Here is a 14,437-nt window from a genome sequence, read left to right on the forward strand (position 1 = left end):
CAATCCCAATGTATAAGCAGGAGGCCCAAAAATTCCTGGGATTCTTGGGTTAACACCGTATCTACATGAAGGGTTTCTTTCTTTGCAGTGAAAGGTAAACATAGGGGAAGGGAGGTGACCGTAATATTCAAATGGGTCGCTGACTGCCAACAAGCCTTTGACTGCCTCAAAGGTTTCACCGCAGCACGTGTGTTGATGATTACAGACTTTAGCAAGCCTTTCATTCTTCAACATGATCTCAGGAGAGAGGTTTAGGGGTGGTTTTGTTACGACTTCAGGATGGTAAACAGAGGGATATAGCATATGTCAGCAGAGGCCTATGACCCTTGGAAACCCGTTATGCAGTGTACAAGTTGGGGTGTCTTGCCCTGCAATGTACTGTGACAGACAAACTGCAAAATAACACAGCAAGTTCACAAGTTCACTGCAGAAACAGACAATAATCCACTGAAATATGTCACGTATATTGCCACTCTGGATGCTTCAGCACAGCGATGCATAGAAAAGTTGGCATCTTAGGATTTTCACATTGTCTATAACCCATGGAAGAGCAACACCAATGCAGATGAGTTGCCGTGGCTGCCTTTGGCAGCAGAGATGGAACAAGGAAGAGGAAAAATCAAAACATGGTGCCCACCGTCTTAGATGGGGTAAAAATAGGAGATGTACGAGTGGAAATGCAAGATTAAGCAGCATAAATAGCTGAACAACGGGCCACTGCTTGGGGTCGAATATTGTCATGTATTGAGGTGGTGGAGATGAACAAGGCACACGAAGAGGACCCAAAAATATGAGAGATCAGAAATAAGGGCGAGGGAAATCTCTATCTAGAGGCAAAGAGATGAAGGAAGGGCTAATCTTGTAAAGTAAAAATGGTTCACGGGGTGGAAAACAAGAACGAACAAGATAGAGATGGTCGAGGGACTTGGAGACACCTACAACCAAAGGTACTGATCCAGTGTTTCACAAATCATTGTACCAGACATGGCATAATTGGATATTTACCTTTCTGCTTAATGTTTGGTCAGCACAATAGATTGTCCATTGACTTGATGCTGAAAATGGAAGGCTTTGCCAGGGAGTTGGAAGACAGCACCTTGCTTTGGCCTAGGACGGACCTAAAGAGCAGGCTGAGTGTGCAAAAGATGGCCAGAAACGACTGATTGATGAAAATCGAGAGGTCCCAATTGAGCCTGGGGACAGGGTGCTGTTTGGAAACAAGCCAATGAGGGGGAAAAAAGGAAAACTGCTGATCAGTTGGAGGTGCTATTTTATAAGATAATCAGTCAGCTTCTGAGGATTCAGGATTATGCGGTAGAAAAGGAACGTGATAAAATGGAACAACCCCTCAATTGCAATTTGCATATGCCTTGTCATTTTCTGTCTTTTGGGGCCAGTAAGAAATGAGGAAACAAGCAGGATATCAGGAGCCAGATTAAGAGCTTCAGAGAGAAACACCCAGGAAACTATAGCAAGGTATGTCTGGAAGAAAAAGAGTTGCCCACCAGCTCATGGCAAGTGTTACCACTGCATGGTATGGAAGAGCAGGTTGGGAATAAAAGGAACAAGGCAATCAATGTAAGCAATGAAGTAACTTCCCAGATGATAGCAAGTACCCTGGCAGATGATAGCAAGTACCCTCGCAGATGATAGCAAGTACCCTCTCAGATGATAGCAAGTATCTCAGATGATAGCAAGATGATAGTATGGAAGAGCAGGTTGGGAATAAAAGGAACAAGGCAATCAATGTAAGCAATGAAGTAACTTCCCAGATGATAGCAAGTACCCTGGCAGATGATAGCAAGTACCCTCGCAGATGATAGCAAGTACCCTCTCAGATGATAGCAAGTACCCTCTCAGATGATAGCAAGTACCCTCTCAGATGATAGCAAGTACCCTCACAGATGATAGCAAGTACCCTCACAGATGATAGCAAGTACCCTCTCAGATGATAGCAAGTACCCTCTCAGATGATAGCAAGTACCCTCTCAGATGATAGCAAGTACCCTCTCAGATGATAGCAAGTACCCTCGCAGATAATAGCAAGTACCCTCGCAGATGATAACAAGTACCCTCTCAGATGATAGCAAGTACCCTCGCAGATGATAGCAAGTACCCTCGCAGATGATAGCAAGTACCCTCGCAGATGATAGCAAGTACCCTCACAGATGATAGCAAGTACCCTCGCTGATGATAGCAAGTACCCTCGCAGATGATAGCAAGTACCCTCGCAGATGATAGCAAGTACCCTCGCAGATGATAGCAAGTACCCTCTCAGATGATAGCAAGTACCCTCTCAGATGATAGCAAGTACCCTCACAGATGATAGCAAGTACCCTCGCTGATGATAGCAAGTACCCTCTCAGATGATAGCAAGTACCCTCACAGATGATAGCAAGTACCCTCGCAGATGATATCAAGTACCCTCGCAGATGATAGCGAGTACCCTCGCAGATGATAGCGAGTACCCTCGCAGATGATAGCAAGTACCCTCGCTGATGATAGCAAGTACCCTCGCAGATGATAGCAAGTACCCTCTCAGATGATAGCAAGTACCCTCGCAGATGATAGCAAGTACCCTCGCAGATGATAACAAGTACCCTCGCAGATGATAGCAAGTACCCTCGCAGATGATAGCAAGTACCCTCGCAGATGATAGCAAGTACCCTCGCAGATGATAGCAAGTACCCTCGCAGATGATAGCAAGTACCCTCTCAGATGATAGCAAGTACCCTCGCAGATGATAGCAAGTACCCTCTCAGATGATAGCAAGTACCCTCTCAGATGATAGCAAATACCCTCTCAGATGATAGCAAGTACCCTCTCAGATGATAGCAAGTACCTTCACAGATGATAGCAAGTACCCTCGCAGATGATAGCAAGTACCCTCTCAGATGATAGGAATTACCCTCGCAGATGATAGCAAGTACCCTCGCAGATGATATCAAGTACCCTCGCAGATGATAGCAAGTACCCTAGCAGATGATAGCAAGTACCCTCGCAGATGATAGCAAGTACCCTCTCAGATGATAGGAAGTACCCTCGCAGATGATAGCAAGTACCCTCGCAGATGATAGCAAGTACCCTCGCAGATGTTATCAAGTACCCTCGCAGATGATAGCAAGTACCCTAGCAGATGATAGCAAGTACCCTCACTGATGATAGCAAATACCCTCGCAGATGATAGCAAGTACCCTCTCAGATGATAGCAAGTACCCTCTCAGATGATAGCAAGTACCCTCTCAGATGATAGCAAGTACCCTCGCAGATGATAGCAAGTACCCTCGCTGATGATAGCAAATACCCTCGCAGATGATAGCAAGTACCCTCTCAGATGATAGCAAGTACCCTCGCAGATGATAGCAAGTACCCTCGCAGATGATAGCAAGTACCCTCGCAGATGATAGCAAGTACCCTCGCTGATGATAGCAAATACCCTCGCAGATGATAGCAAATACCCTCGCAGATGATAGCAAGTACCCTCTCAGATGATAGCAAGTACCCTGGCAGATGATAGCAAGTACCCTCGCAGATGATAGCAAGTACCCTCTCAGATGATAGCAAGTACCCTCTCAGATGATAGCAAGTACCCTCTCAGATGATAGCAAGTACCCTCACAGATGATAGCAAGTACCCTCTCAGATGATAGCAAGTACCCTCTCAGATGATAGCAAGTACCCTCTCAGATGATAGCAAGTACCCTCGCAGATAATAGCAAGTACCCTCGCAGATGATAACAAGTACCCTCTCAGATGATAGCAAGTACCCTCGCAGATGATAGCAAGTACCCTCGCAGATGATAGCAAGTACCCTCGCAGATGATAGCAAGTACCCTCGCAGATGATAGCAAGTACCCTCGCTGATGATAGCAAGTACCCTCGCTGATGATAGCAAGTACCCTCGCAGATGATAGCAAGTACCCTCGCAGATGATAGCAAGTACCCTCGCAGATGATAGCAAGTACCCTCTCAGATGATAGCAAGTACCCTCTCAGATGATAGCAAGTACCCTCTCAGATGATAGCAAGTACCCTCGCAGATGATAGCAAGTACCCTCGCTGATGATAGCAAGTACCCTCTCAGATGATAGCAAGTACCCTCACAGATGATAGCAAGTACCCTCGCAGATGATAGCAAGTACCCTCGCAGATGATAGCAAGTACCCTCGCAGATGATAGCAAGTACCCTCGCAGATGATAGCAAGTACCCTCACAGATGATAGCAAGTACCCTCGCTGATGATAGCAAGTACCCTCGCAGATGATAGCAAGTACCCTCGCAGATGATAGCAAGTACCTTCTCAGATGATAGCAAGTACCCTCTCAGATGATAGCAAGTACCCTCTCAGATGATAGCAAGTACCCTCGCAGATGATAGCAAGTACCCTCGCTGATGATAGCAAGTACCCTCTCAGATGATAGCAAGTACCCTCACAGATGATAGCAAGTACCCTCGCAGATGATATCAAGTACCCTCGCAGATGATAGCGAGTACCCTCGCAGATGATAGCGAGTACCCTCGCAGATGATAGCAAGTACCCTCGCTGATGATAGCAAGTACCCTCGCAGATGATAGCAAGTACCCTCTCAGATGATAGCAAGTACCCTCGCAGATGATAGCAAGTACCCTCGCAGATGATAGCAAGTACCCTCTCAGATGATAGCAAGTACCCTCTCAGATGATAGCAAGTACCCTCGCAGATGATAGCAAGTACCCTCTCAGATGATAGCAAGTACCCTCTCAGATGATAGCAAATACCCTCTCAGATGATAGCAAGTACCCTCTCAGATGATAGCAAGTACCTTCACAGATGATAGCAAGTACCCTCGCAGATGATAGCAAGTACCCTCTCAGATGATAGCAAGTACCCTCTCAGATGATAGGAAGTACCCTCGCAGATGATAGCAAGTACCCTCGCAGATGATAGCAAGTACCCTCGCAGATGATATCAAGTACCCTCGCAGATGATAGCAAGTACCCTAGCAGATGATAGCAAGTACCCTCGCAGATGATAGCAAGTACCCTCTCAGATGATAGGAAGTACCCTCGCAGATGATAGCAAGTACCCTCGCAGATGATAGCAAGTACCCTCGCAGATGTTATCAAGTACCCTCGCAGATGATAGCAAGTACCCTAGCAGATGATAGCAAGTACCCTCACTGATGATAGCAAATACCCTCGCAGATGATAGCAAGTACCCTCTCAGATGATAGCAAGTACCCTCTCAGATGATAGCGAGTACCCTCGCAGATGATAGCAAGTACCCTCGCTGATGATAGCAAATACCCTCGCAGATGATAGCAAGTACCCTCTCAGATGATAGCAAGTACCCTCGCAGATGATAGCAAGTACCCTCGCAGATGATAGCAAGTACCCTCGCAGATGATAGCAAGTACCCTCGCTGATGATAGCAAATACCCTCGCAGATGATAGCAAGTACCCTCTCAGATGATAGCAAGTACCCTCTCAGATGATAGCAAGTACCCTCGCAGATGATAGCAAGTACCCTCGCTGATGATAGCAAATACCCTCGCAGATGATAGCAAGTACCCTCTCAGATGATAGCAAGTACCCTCGCAGATGATAGCAAGTACCCTCGCAGATGATAGCAAGTACCCTCGCAGATGATAGCAAGTACCCTCGCTGATGATAGCAAATACCCTCGCAGATGATAGCAAATACCCTCGCAGATGATAGCAAGTACCCTCTCAGATGATAGCAAGTACCCTCGCAGATGATAGCAAGTACCCTCGCAGATGATAGCAAGTACCCTCGCAGATGAGAGCAAGTACACTCACAGATGATAGCAAGTACCCTCGCAGATGATAGCAAGTACCCTCGCAGATGATAGCAAGTACCCTCGCAGATGATAGCAAGTACCCTCGCAGATGATAGCAAGTACCCTCCCATATGTTAGCAAGTACCCTTCCAGATGATAGCAAGTACCCTCCCAGATGTTAGCAAGTACCATCCCAGATGATAGCAAGTACCCTCCCAGATGATGTTGGTGGAGAAAGGGTGGATGGGGGATGAAAGCACCCGAAAGGACATACAGGTCGAAGGAGAGTTATGTTCCCCTCCACACTGGGGGAAAACACATGTATTGATCGGATGCGATAGGATACAAAATTGAGCATAGTACAAGAGAAGGTCACAACAGAATGCCAAAGCATGATAACTCTATTGTTGAAGTTTCTGGAACATGCTTATGGTGAAGCAAAGTATGTTTTGGAACACAATTGGTGAGTGCTGTTAAGTGGAGTAATTTTTTTTAATTTTAATTATTATTATTATTAGCTCCACCACCGAAGGTGGACGGAGGTCATGATTTCACCCATGCCTGTCTATCTGCCTGTTTGTTCGTCTGTGAGCAGGATATCTCAAGACGTTGTGGGCGGATTCGGATGAAATTTAGTGGACAGGTTGGGTGTGTGACAAAGACGGATTTATTAGATGTTGGGGAACATTCGGATCTCGATCCGAGAATATTTTTTTTCATAATTTCAAGTCATTTTTCACCATTGAGAGATTAGGCCAAAAACGATAAATAGCACGATATCTCAAAAATTGTGGAAGTGTTATGACAAAATTTGGTAAATGAGTTGGTTAGGCAACAAGAACAAGCCAATTCGATTTTGGTTGAGATACAGATCCAGATCTGGCCTATCAGTGGGATACAAAACGTAAACTGTTCAGTCTGGCAGAGGTTAACGCTCTACCGAGTGTTAGTCTAGTTAATCTTGAATGAGTGGGGATTACATTATTTTTGTTATCTCTGACCTTGAGGTCATACTTCTGAAACAAGGGGAGGATGCAGCATGTAGGTAAGTAAAACACACCTTCAGAGCTGGTGATTGGTGGTCAAGGGAAGAACCAAGGTTACAGTGCTGCGGTGGTGGCCTTGTTACGTGAATGTTATGAGAAGAAATGCCGAAATATTTTACAAAACTCAGGCCGCTTTTATTCTTGGTTAAGTGCATTTGTACGACGAGAGTACCGCAATACCAGGACAACAATGCCGGTGATAAGTAGCATGAAAATTATAATAATTAGAAAATAAAATGTGAAAGTGCATACTGAGCATGTTAGAAGAACATTTTCGATACGAATTTGAACTTTCAACTTCCACTTTGTGCCTGGTATTTGATTGTAAAAATGTTCAAACATCCATCAAACAAGCAGCACTCTCTTTGCCTTTTGTTGGTGACAAAGTGAAGGAGAAGGGTTACATTTGGCCTGCAATACAATCTGGTGTGAGTCTGGCGACCTTACTCTCACGTTAAGTGATCAAAATAGGTAACATTTCAAAAAGCACGTGGAAGGCAGCCATTTAGCTATTTCTGTCTCCTGAACTTTGCAGTTCACCCCGGCCTGTCGGACTTCATGGCCAGATGCTTCCGCTAACGGCTGCCTGCACCGGAGTATTTATTTGGGGAATGCACCATCCATCCACCGCAAACAGGGCAGCCAAGAAAAAAAAAAAAGGAAGCTGATCAATGATTCATTAAATAGCTGCGGACTGAGAGGAAGCACGTCCCAGCTGCCCCACAGATTCGTCCCAGCAGGCCAGGGTCCCAACTTCCATCCTTTCATTTCCACCGAGGGCTGGAGGATATCCTGTGTATTGGCTTCAGCTTGCTCCAGCCCATTCGATCCAGTCAATTTGTTCCAGCTATCTCTACCACTGTTGCTCAAAATATCTGATCGATTGGCTCTCTCTATCTCCAGTAGATACCCACAGGATTGGCTCCCTCTATCTTGCGCAATGGCTGCTAGCCCCGATTCCAAGCTTGCCAGCCTACATGGAATTGTAAATAAATTTGACACATACATATATATGTGTGTGTGTATGTATATATATATATATATATCGTAAAAGCACAATGGTGGTGCGACTAACAGCAAGGCTCAACCATAAGTGGTCCACTCACCATGGTATTGCTTTTCTTCGTCACAGTTCTGTTTTGCTTTGCTGTACCCACAATACCTTGCAAAAACAAAAGGTTACAATCATGAATGACCGTGAATGCAGGAGTAACGCTGAAATGCATTTATAACAAACGTCTCGCAAGGCAATATATGCACGTCATGCTTTTTGTGACTGAAATTCAAACCCTGTTGCGGGAAACATAATGGCAAATAAAACGACATCGCTGTTCAAGTACTTTGTGCATTTCCCAATTCCACTCGAATTCTTGTTCTTGACTCAAACTTTGCAACATATGATTACTTTCTGAAATAGTGTACAACAATCATCCTCTTCCATAGAAATGCTCTACGCAATAATGGATCCAGTCCAGTGTCCGTACCTGTTCCAAAGCACGAGTGCTCCGAAAGCAGCCTCACGTGAAGTAATACACTGGATTACACACAATTGCACCATGCTAAGGAAAAAAGCCATTCACCCAATCTCGACAGGCCTAAAATCCCCTCCAGCAGTCTTGATATACTCAATGATTGCTCTCGAACGTGTGGATCACGTGGTGTTGGTGGAGTGTAAGGGGGCAGGTAAAAGGGGATTGTGATGGAGGGAGGATTGGGTGGGAATGGAGAAAAATAGTGAGGGGAGCACAAGAGTAAGGATGTATTTAATATACAAGATACAAAACTTTACAACATGATGTGGTGCAAGGGGATGGGACAAGGGTGGGAATTTGTTTGGGTGTTGAATGAACACCTACAGAGCCTAAACAACACATTCACACTTGGAAAGACCCACAAACTATAAGATCTACAAGAATAGGAATGTATCAAATATGTCATCAGCATTACATGAACACATCACCCACAGATCACACTCATGTTATCCAAATTTGCCTCTTATTTCTGCCAACATCTCTTCACCTATTTATTTCTATTTCTTATAGGTACCGATCCAATTGTATTTTAAATCCCTTTATAACAATCCTGCCACGACCAGCCTCCGAGGAATACTATTCAGTGCATTAACGGCAGAGTGTGAAAACCTCTCCCTCGCTCCTGTAATAACTCTCCTCTTTTTCACTCTCAAGTTAGGCCTCCCTAATCCTGTCACTGTTCATCGTGGTAAAAAAAAAAAAACTTTCTGCTTCTATTTTATCGATACCATTCATTATCTTAAAACGTTATATCAGATACCATTGCAATCACCTCCTTTATCACGTTAAAAAGCCCCATGGCCTCCATCAGCTGCTCTTCATAGCTTAGCAGATCTTCATCTAACCAAGGAATCATTGTGATGTGCTATTCCCTTTGCTCGATGAAGTCAGGGAAGGAATTTTAAATTAATCAGGGTATTGGCACACAGTGGCCTACTCCTGCGAAAGGCTTCAATTGGGATATTTAATGGTGACCTGAGAATGATAGCAGGTGGTACTCCCCGCTTAACATGATAGCCCAGAAGGACAATACACTTGGCGATGCGATGCTTGCGAATCACCGAGGCGACAGTTTATGTTCAGGTACGGGAATCGAACCCACACCAGGTAGGTCAATGGTGAGTCCGCAACCTCTAGACTATCACATCAGCCAATAATCGGCCCCATCAAATCACAATTGCAAAACGGGATCACAATTGACAGATGACAATAATAATCTGATCATATAATAACCAATCACTTCGCAACAAACAGTTCCCATGATGGAGAAGGAAAAATGAGCATTATTTCCCAATGAGGTGTCAGACCCAGTCTTTCCAACATCATAGTCCTAATTTGTCCCAGTGCAAGTTCCGCTCTTACAACCTTGAGCCAGAAATATGGGGGTTTAAAATTGAGAGAAGTGAAACTGAATGACGAATAAGATGTCCAACCATATTCGGGTACAGGAGCAGCAGGACATCTCAGTAGGTCGCATGCTCACCTGTGTGCTGTCTCGTCTGGAGGCCATCCCAGACAGAGTTGGACCTATCTAAAACCTGCCACTCTGATGCATCGCTTGGAGCATACTGCCCTTCAGAAGAGGACACAGCCAGACCTTTTTCAGGTTGTGTATGGTAAAGATCCCAAGGTATCGTTCGAAAAGATCAAACCCTTGTGTGTCGGTACTCGAGCCAAATATTCTGCTTGTACTTAGTGATATAATTAGCACCAAGTGCAGTAGGTGAGAGTCCCGGGGTGTAAATATGGCACAGGTTAATATGAGCCTCCTGTGCCCAAGTCTCCTTTGTGGCACCCTTGTTTATAGGAAGATTAATAAGTCGTGGCGACTTGTTAGCATGGCATCTAGGTTCAAGGTACTGGTGCGGTTGGACTGCTGCACTTTAAATATTGCAGCCTGAGTGCTGTCGTTAGACTACTGCAGTTTGAACATTGCGCTTTTAATAGTACGGTCAAGCAGCGTGAACGGAATTAAAGCAGAATTTCAATGGAAAAAGCCATTGAATAAAAAGCTCTCAGCAAGATGGCGCATGCCAATCGTTTTAAAACTCAAAGGCGTGTGAAGTACCGGTTTAACTTGGGCTTTTTAGGCACACGCTTTGCCTTTTGTCATGGTGCCATTCTCATTTCACAAAGTCCTTTTTGTTTCATTAACCACGATATGTGGTTTCATCAGCAAGCATGGAATCAAAGGCATATTGCAAGTGTTTTTAAGTACAAGATACAAGTCGTTGGACGAGCGAGATAACAGATGGTAAAAGGCAACAAGCAGTGGGGCAACAGGTGGACACAACAGGCATGAAATGAGCAAACAGGAGAAGAGGAGGGGGGGGGGGGGAGAGAGAGAGGCGGAAGGCAACACAGTACACATGCAGATAAGAGGGGTTGTGTTAGGTGGGGTTAATGAGGTTGGAAAACAACATGGGATGGTGGTGCACTGTGTGATCGACATTCCAGAGGGAATGCTACAATTGAATGGGTTTAGGAAGGCAGTTCCAGAAAAGCGAGGAAAGAGGAACAAATGAATGATGTGCGGTTACACTGGATTTTGTGAGTTTAACCAGGAATGGATTTTGTGAGTCTTCCTGGACAAACCTGTATATCCTGGAATGGCTAGACAAGGTTTGATGGCTGAGAGAGCAGAAGGAGCCAGACCTGAGTCGAGGCAGTAAAAAAATAGAGGTAAACGACCTGTCTGTGACGGAAGAGCAGCGGACCTTGTGCTTTGGCCTCGTTGTGTGAGATGCCAATTATGCTGAGACCTGTTGGGGTCAGTTCCATCGATCAGACTATCATCAAATCAACATCCATGTAGAGGGATGTCTACCTGTCGTTGAAATGGAATACCACAGGACACAATGTGGAGTTCACTACAAAAGGAAAGTTAGGATTTTTCAGAGTGTTGGAGAGGTGGTCTATGAAATCGAGGAGTAATACTGGGTTCAAAACTGCCTTGAGCCACTAAAGCCACCCCATGGAAAGGAGCTTGTTCAGTTGTTAGCAATATGTTAACTGCGCAAGTGCAAGAATCGTAAAGCCAGGTATGAATGCGGCATTGGAGGCTGCAGGCAGTGCTCTTAGCAAGCAGAGTCGAACTGTGTTGGCTGTCGATTTATGTCCAGGAAGACATCGAGATCCCTTGGTGAAGATTAAATCTGTCCAGTCATTCATGACAGAGAAGCAGCAGCATGATTCAAGTTGAGTAAACGGCACAGAAACCAAACTGAAGCTCATAAATTAATGTGTTTCAAAAGAGGAATGACAATGTTAGAAACTATAACATGGCACTCGGTAAAGCGCATACCTTCGCCAGGCTGAAGAGTTTATGTTTTGTATCCCACTGATAGGCCGGATCTGGATTCGGACCTGAGCCAAAATCTAATTGCTTGTTCTTGTCACCTAACCAACTCATCCACCAAGTTTAGTCATAACTTGTCCGTAACTTTTTCAAATATCATGTTATATCACTTTTACCCCGATCTCCCAATGGTGAAGAATCACTTAAAAATTAAATAACTCTTGTATCCGAATCCATATTCAGATCTTCACCAAAATCGAATCGATTAGTCCCTGTCACACCCAACCTGTCCACCAAGTTTCGTCCAAATCCGTCCATAAGTTTTTGAAATATCCTGCTATATGCCAGTTTTAGCCCGATCTCCCAATGGTGAAGAATCACAACGAAAATTCTACTAGCCGGATCCGGATCTTCACCAAAATCCAATCATTTTGTCCTTCTCACATACACTACCTCTCAGACAAATTTCGTCCAAATCCGTCCATAACTTTTTGCGATATCCTGCTATTTGTCAGTTTTAGCCCGATCTCCCAATGGTGAAGAATCACTTTTTTTTCTTCTTCTTTTTTGTATACAAGATCGAGGCTCATGAAAGAGCTAACATTAATCACACAAAAAGTCAAACCGACACATAAAACACAAAATAAGGGGAGCGGTAGACAATATGAGGAGGGAGGGGGAAGGACACAAACACAACATTTGAGAGCAGGGACATCGAGAGATCTGTGGGAGGGGGAGGGCTTTGGGGGAGGTGGGAGAGGTATAAAACATATGAACAATGCAAGGTCTTCCAGGAAAGTAGTTGGAATTTCAAAAAAGTGTATCTGGGGTGAATTAGCGGGGGTAGAAAAGATCAAGGTTTTGGATGGGGGAAGATAAGAGATGGTGGTGAACAGTTGTTTTAAAGACCTGGAGGGAGGAGTGGGATTGAAGGGAGTGAGGGAGTTTGTTCCAGAGGCGGGAAAAAAGGGGAATGAAAGAGTGAAGGTGAGCAGAGAGCCGAGATTTTGGCAGTTTAACCATAAGAGGGTTGCTGGCAGATCTTGTGCGACCTGCAGGAATATTTGGGGAACAGAGCACAGAGAGAGCTGGGGGAGCAAGGCCGAAGAGGAGTCGGTAGAAGACAGAAAGACCACCAACCTGCCTGCGGTGAGTGAGTGAAAGGCTCTCGGAGTTAGCTTCATCGCAGGAGATTCCAATGATTCTGAAAGCTTTGGTTTCAACAACGTGAAGCCGAGCTAGGTGTGAGGGAGGAGCACCAGCCCAGAAGGGGGAACAGTATTCCATTGAGCTGCGGATGAAAGCCTTGTATGTGGTGGGTGTGTTCGGGTGTGCCAAGGAAGGACTTCGCACGACGGAGGATGCCCAGTCGGCGACTGGCTTTGCAGGCCAGCTTGGAAATGTGGTTTTCCCAGGAAATATCATGGCAGATAGTGAGACCCAAAAGCTTGAGCGACAGAACTTATTGGAGAGGATTGTTGAGAAAGTAGATGGGAGGGTTTTCCAGTCGGTTCTTTCGGAGAGACATAGTAAGAGTGTGAGAAATTTGTCCTATTTTTCTAATGTAATTGTTTATAATGTAATTTCCAATGTAGAAAATTCTACTAGCTGGATCCGGATCTGGATCCGGGTCTTCACCAAAATCTAATCATTTCGTCCTCCTCACATACGCTACCTCTCCGCCAAATTTCGTCCGAATCCATACACAACTTTTTGAGATATCTTGTTCACAGGCAAACAGACAGACAAACAGACAAAGAGACAAACAGACAGACAAAGAGACAAACAGACAGACACACAGAGGTAAAAACATAAATCTCTATCAGATCCCCTCGTAATCCCCTCATTTATAAGTTAGTTATTAGCTTAGCCTACCTTAGCATTGACTGCAACTGCCTCGCCTCAGGATTCAGTGACCCAGAGCCAAGAGGAATAATACGCTCGCCACTGCAGATGGGATGGCATAAACTGATACATGAGAGAGAGAATAGACTTTTATGAAGTATTCCCAGGTGGAATCAGATGCTATAGAAATGGCAGCCCATTCCTTTTGTGAGCTAGCAAATGTAAGCGCATGCCAGTTGGCATGTGTGAATGGCCAGATTCTGCAGTGTTGAGGTTCTTCCCTCACAATAGCAAGATAAATATGGGGGTTGGAAAAGATAATGGTCAGAGCAGCCACGTTGGGCAGAGGATTAACAAGAGAGGTTCGGTGGAAAGTTTGTCATTACCTACTCCAGAAGTAAGGACTTACTGTTTTGTAAGCATAGGCTCATGGAAGAGTGAGGAGACAGAGAATAACATACTGAGAGTGGAGCAATGGGACTACAGTTAGACACAACAAAGGCAATCAACTAAAAGGAAAAAGAGAGAGAACACAGTAACCTGGAAGAGGATTGGTTTAGATAGGGTTAATAGGGGTAGAAAAGAAAATCACAGGTGGGGTTGAGGGATGACATGCAATGGTGGAAGTACTGCTTATTTGAATCTCTGGATGAAGGAGCATGATTGGACCATCTTTGGAAGATATTTCCCCGAATGGGGAAAAAGGGGGCCAAAAGAGTGGAGGTGGGTGAAAAGTCTTGTTTTTGTTAGTTTAACAAGGCGAGGGTTCCTTGAGGACCATGTGCATCCTGGAGGTGCTCAGAAACGTCTGAGGACTGAGAGACCAGAGACAGCCAGACTGAAGGAGAGATGGTAAAAAACAGATGCTCCTGACTTCTCTTCAATGTAAGAATGATGTGGGTTACAAAGTTCACAAGTGATGTAAATTGAGTATTTCAC

The 14,437-nt window shown here is 44.8% G+C and overlaps 1 protein-coding gene across 1 annotated transcript in view; it reads right to left on the reverse strand.

Annotated features, from left to right (window-relative positions):
- LOC137430032 (ephrin type-A receptor 3) overlaps nt 1–14,437 on the reverse strand; it is a 493,848-nt gene that overhangs the window by 81,349 nt on the left and 398,062 nt on the right. Inside the window, exon 12 of the mRNA XM_078780089.1 lies at nt 7,930–7,985. Coding sequence (XP_078636215.1) covers nt 7,930–7,985 — 56 coding nt within the window. The remainder of the gene's footprint in view (nt 1–7,929; nt 7,986–14,437) is intronic.

This window comes from Myxine glutinosa, chromosome 6 (genome assembly GCF_964187855.1).
Source record: "Myxine glutinosa chromosome 6, kmMyxGlut1.1, whole genome shotgun sequence".
In the NCBI taxonomy this organism is placed as follows: domain Eukaryota; kingdom Metazoa; phylum Chordata; class Myxini; order Myxiniformes; family Myxinidae; genus Myxine; species Myxine glutinosa.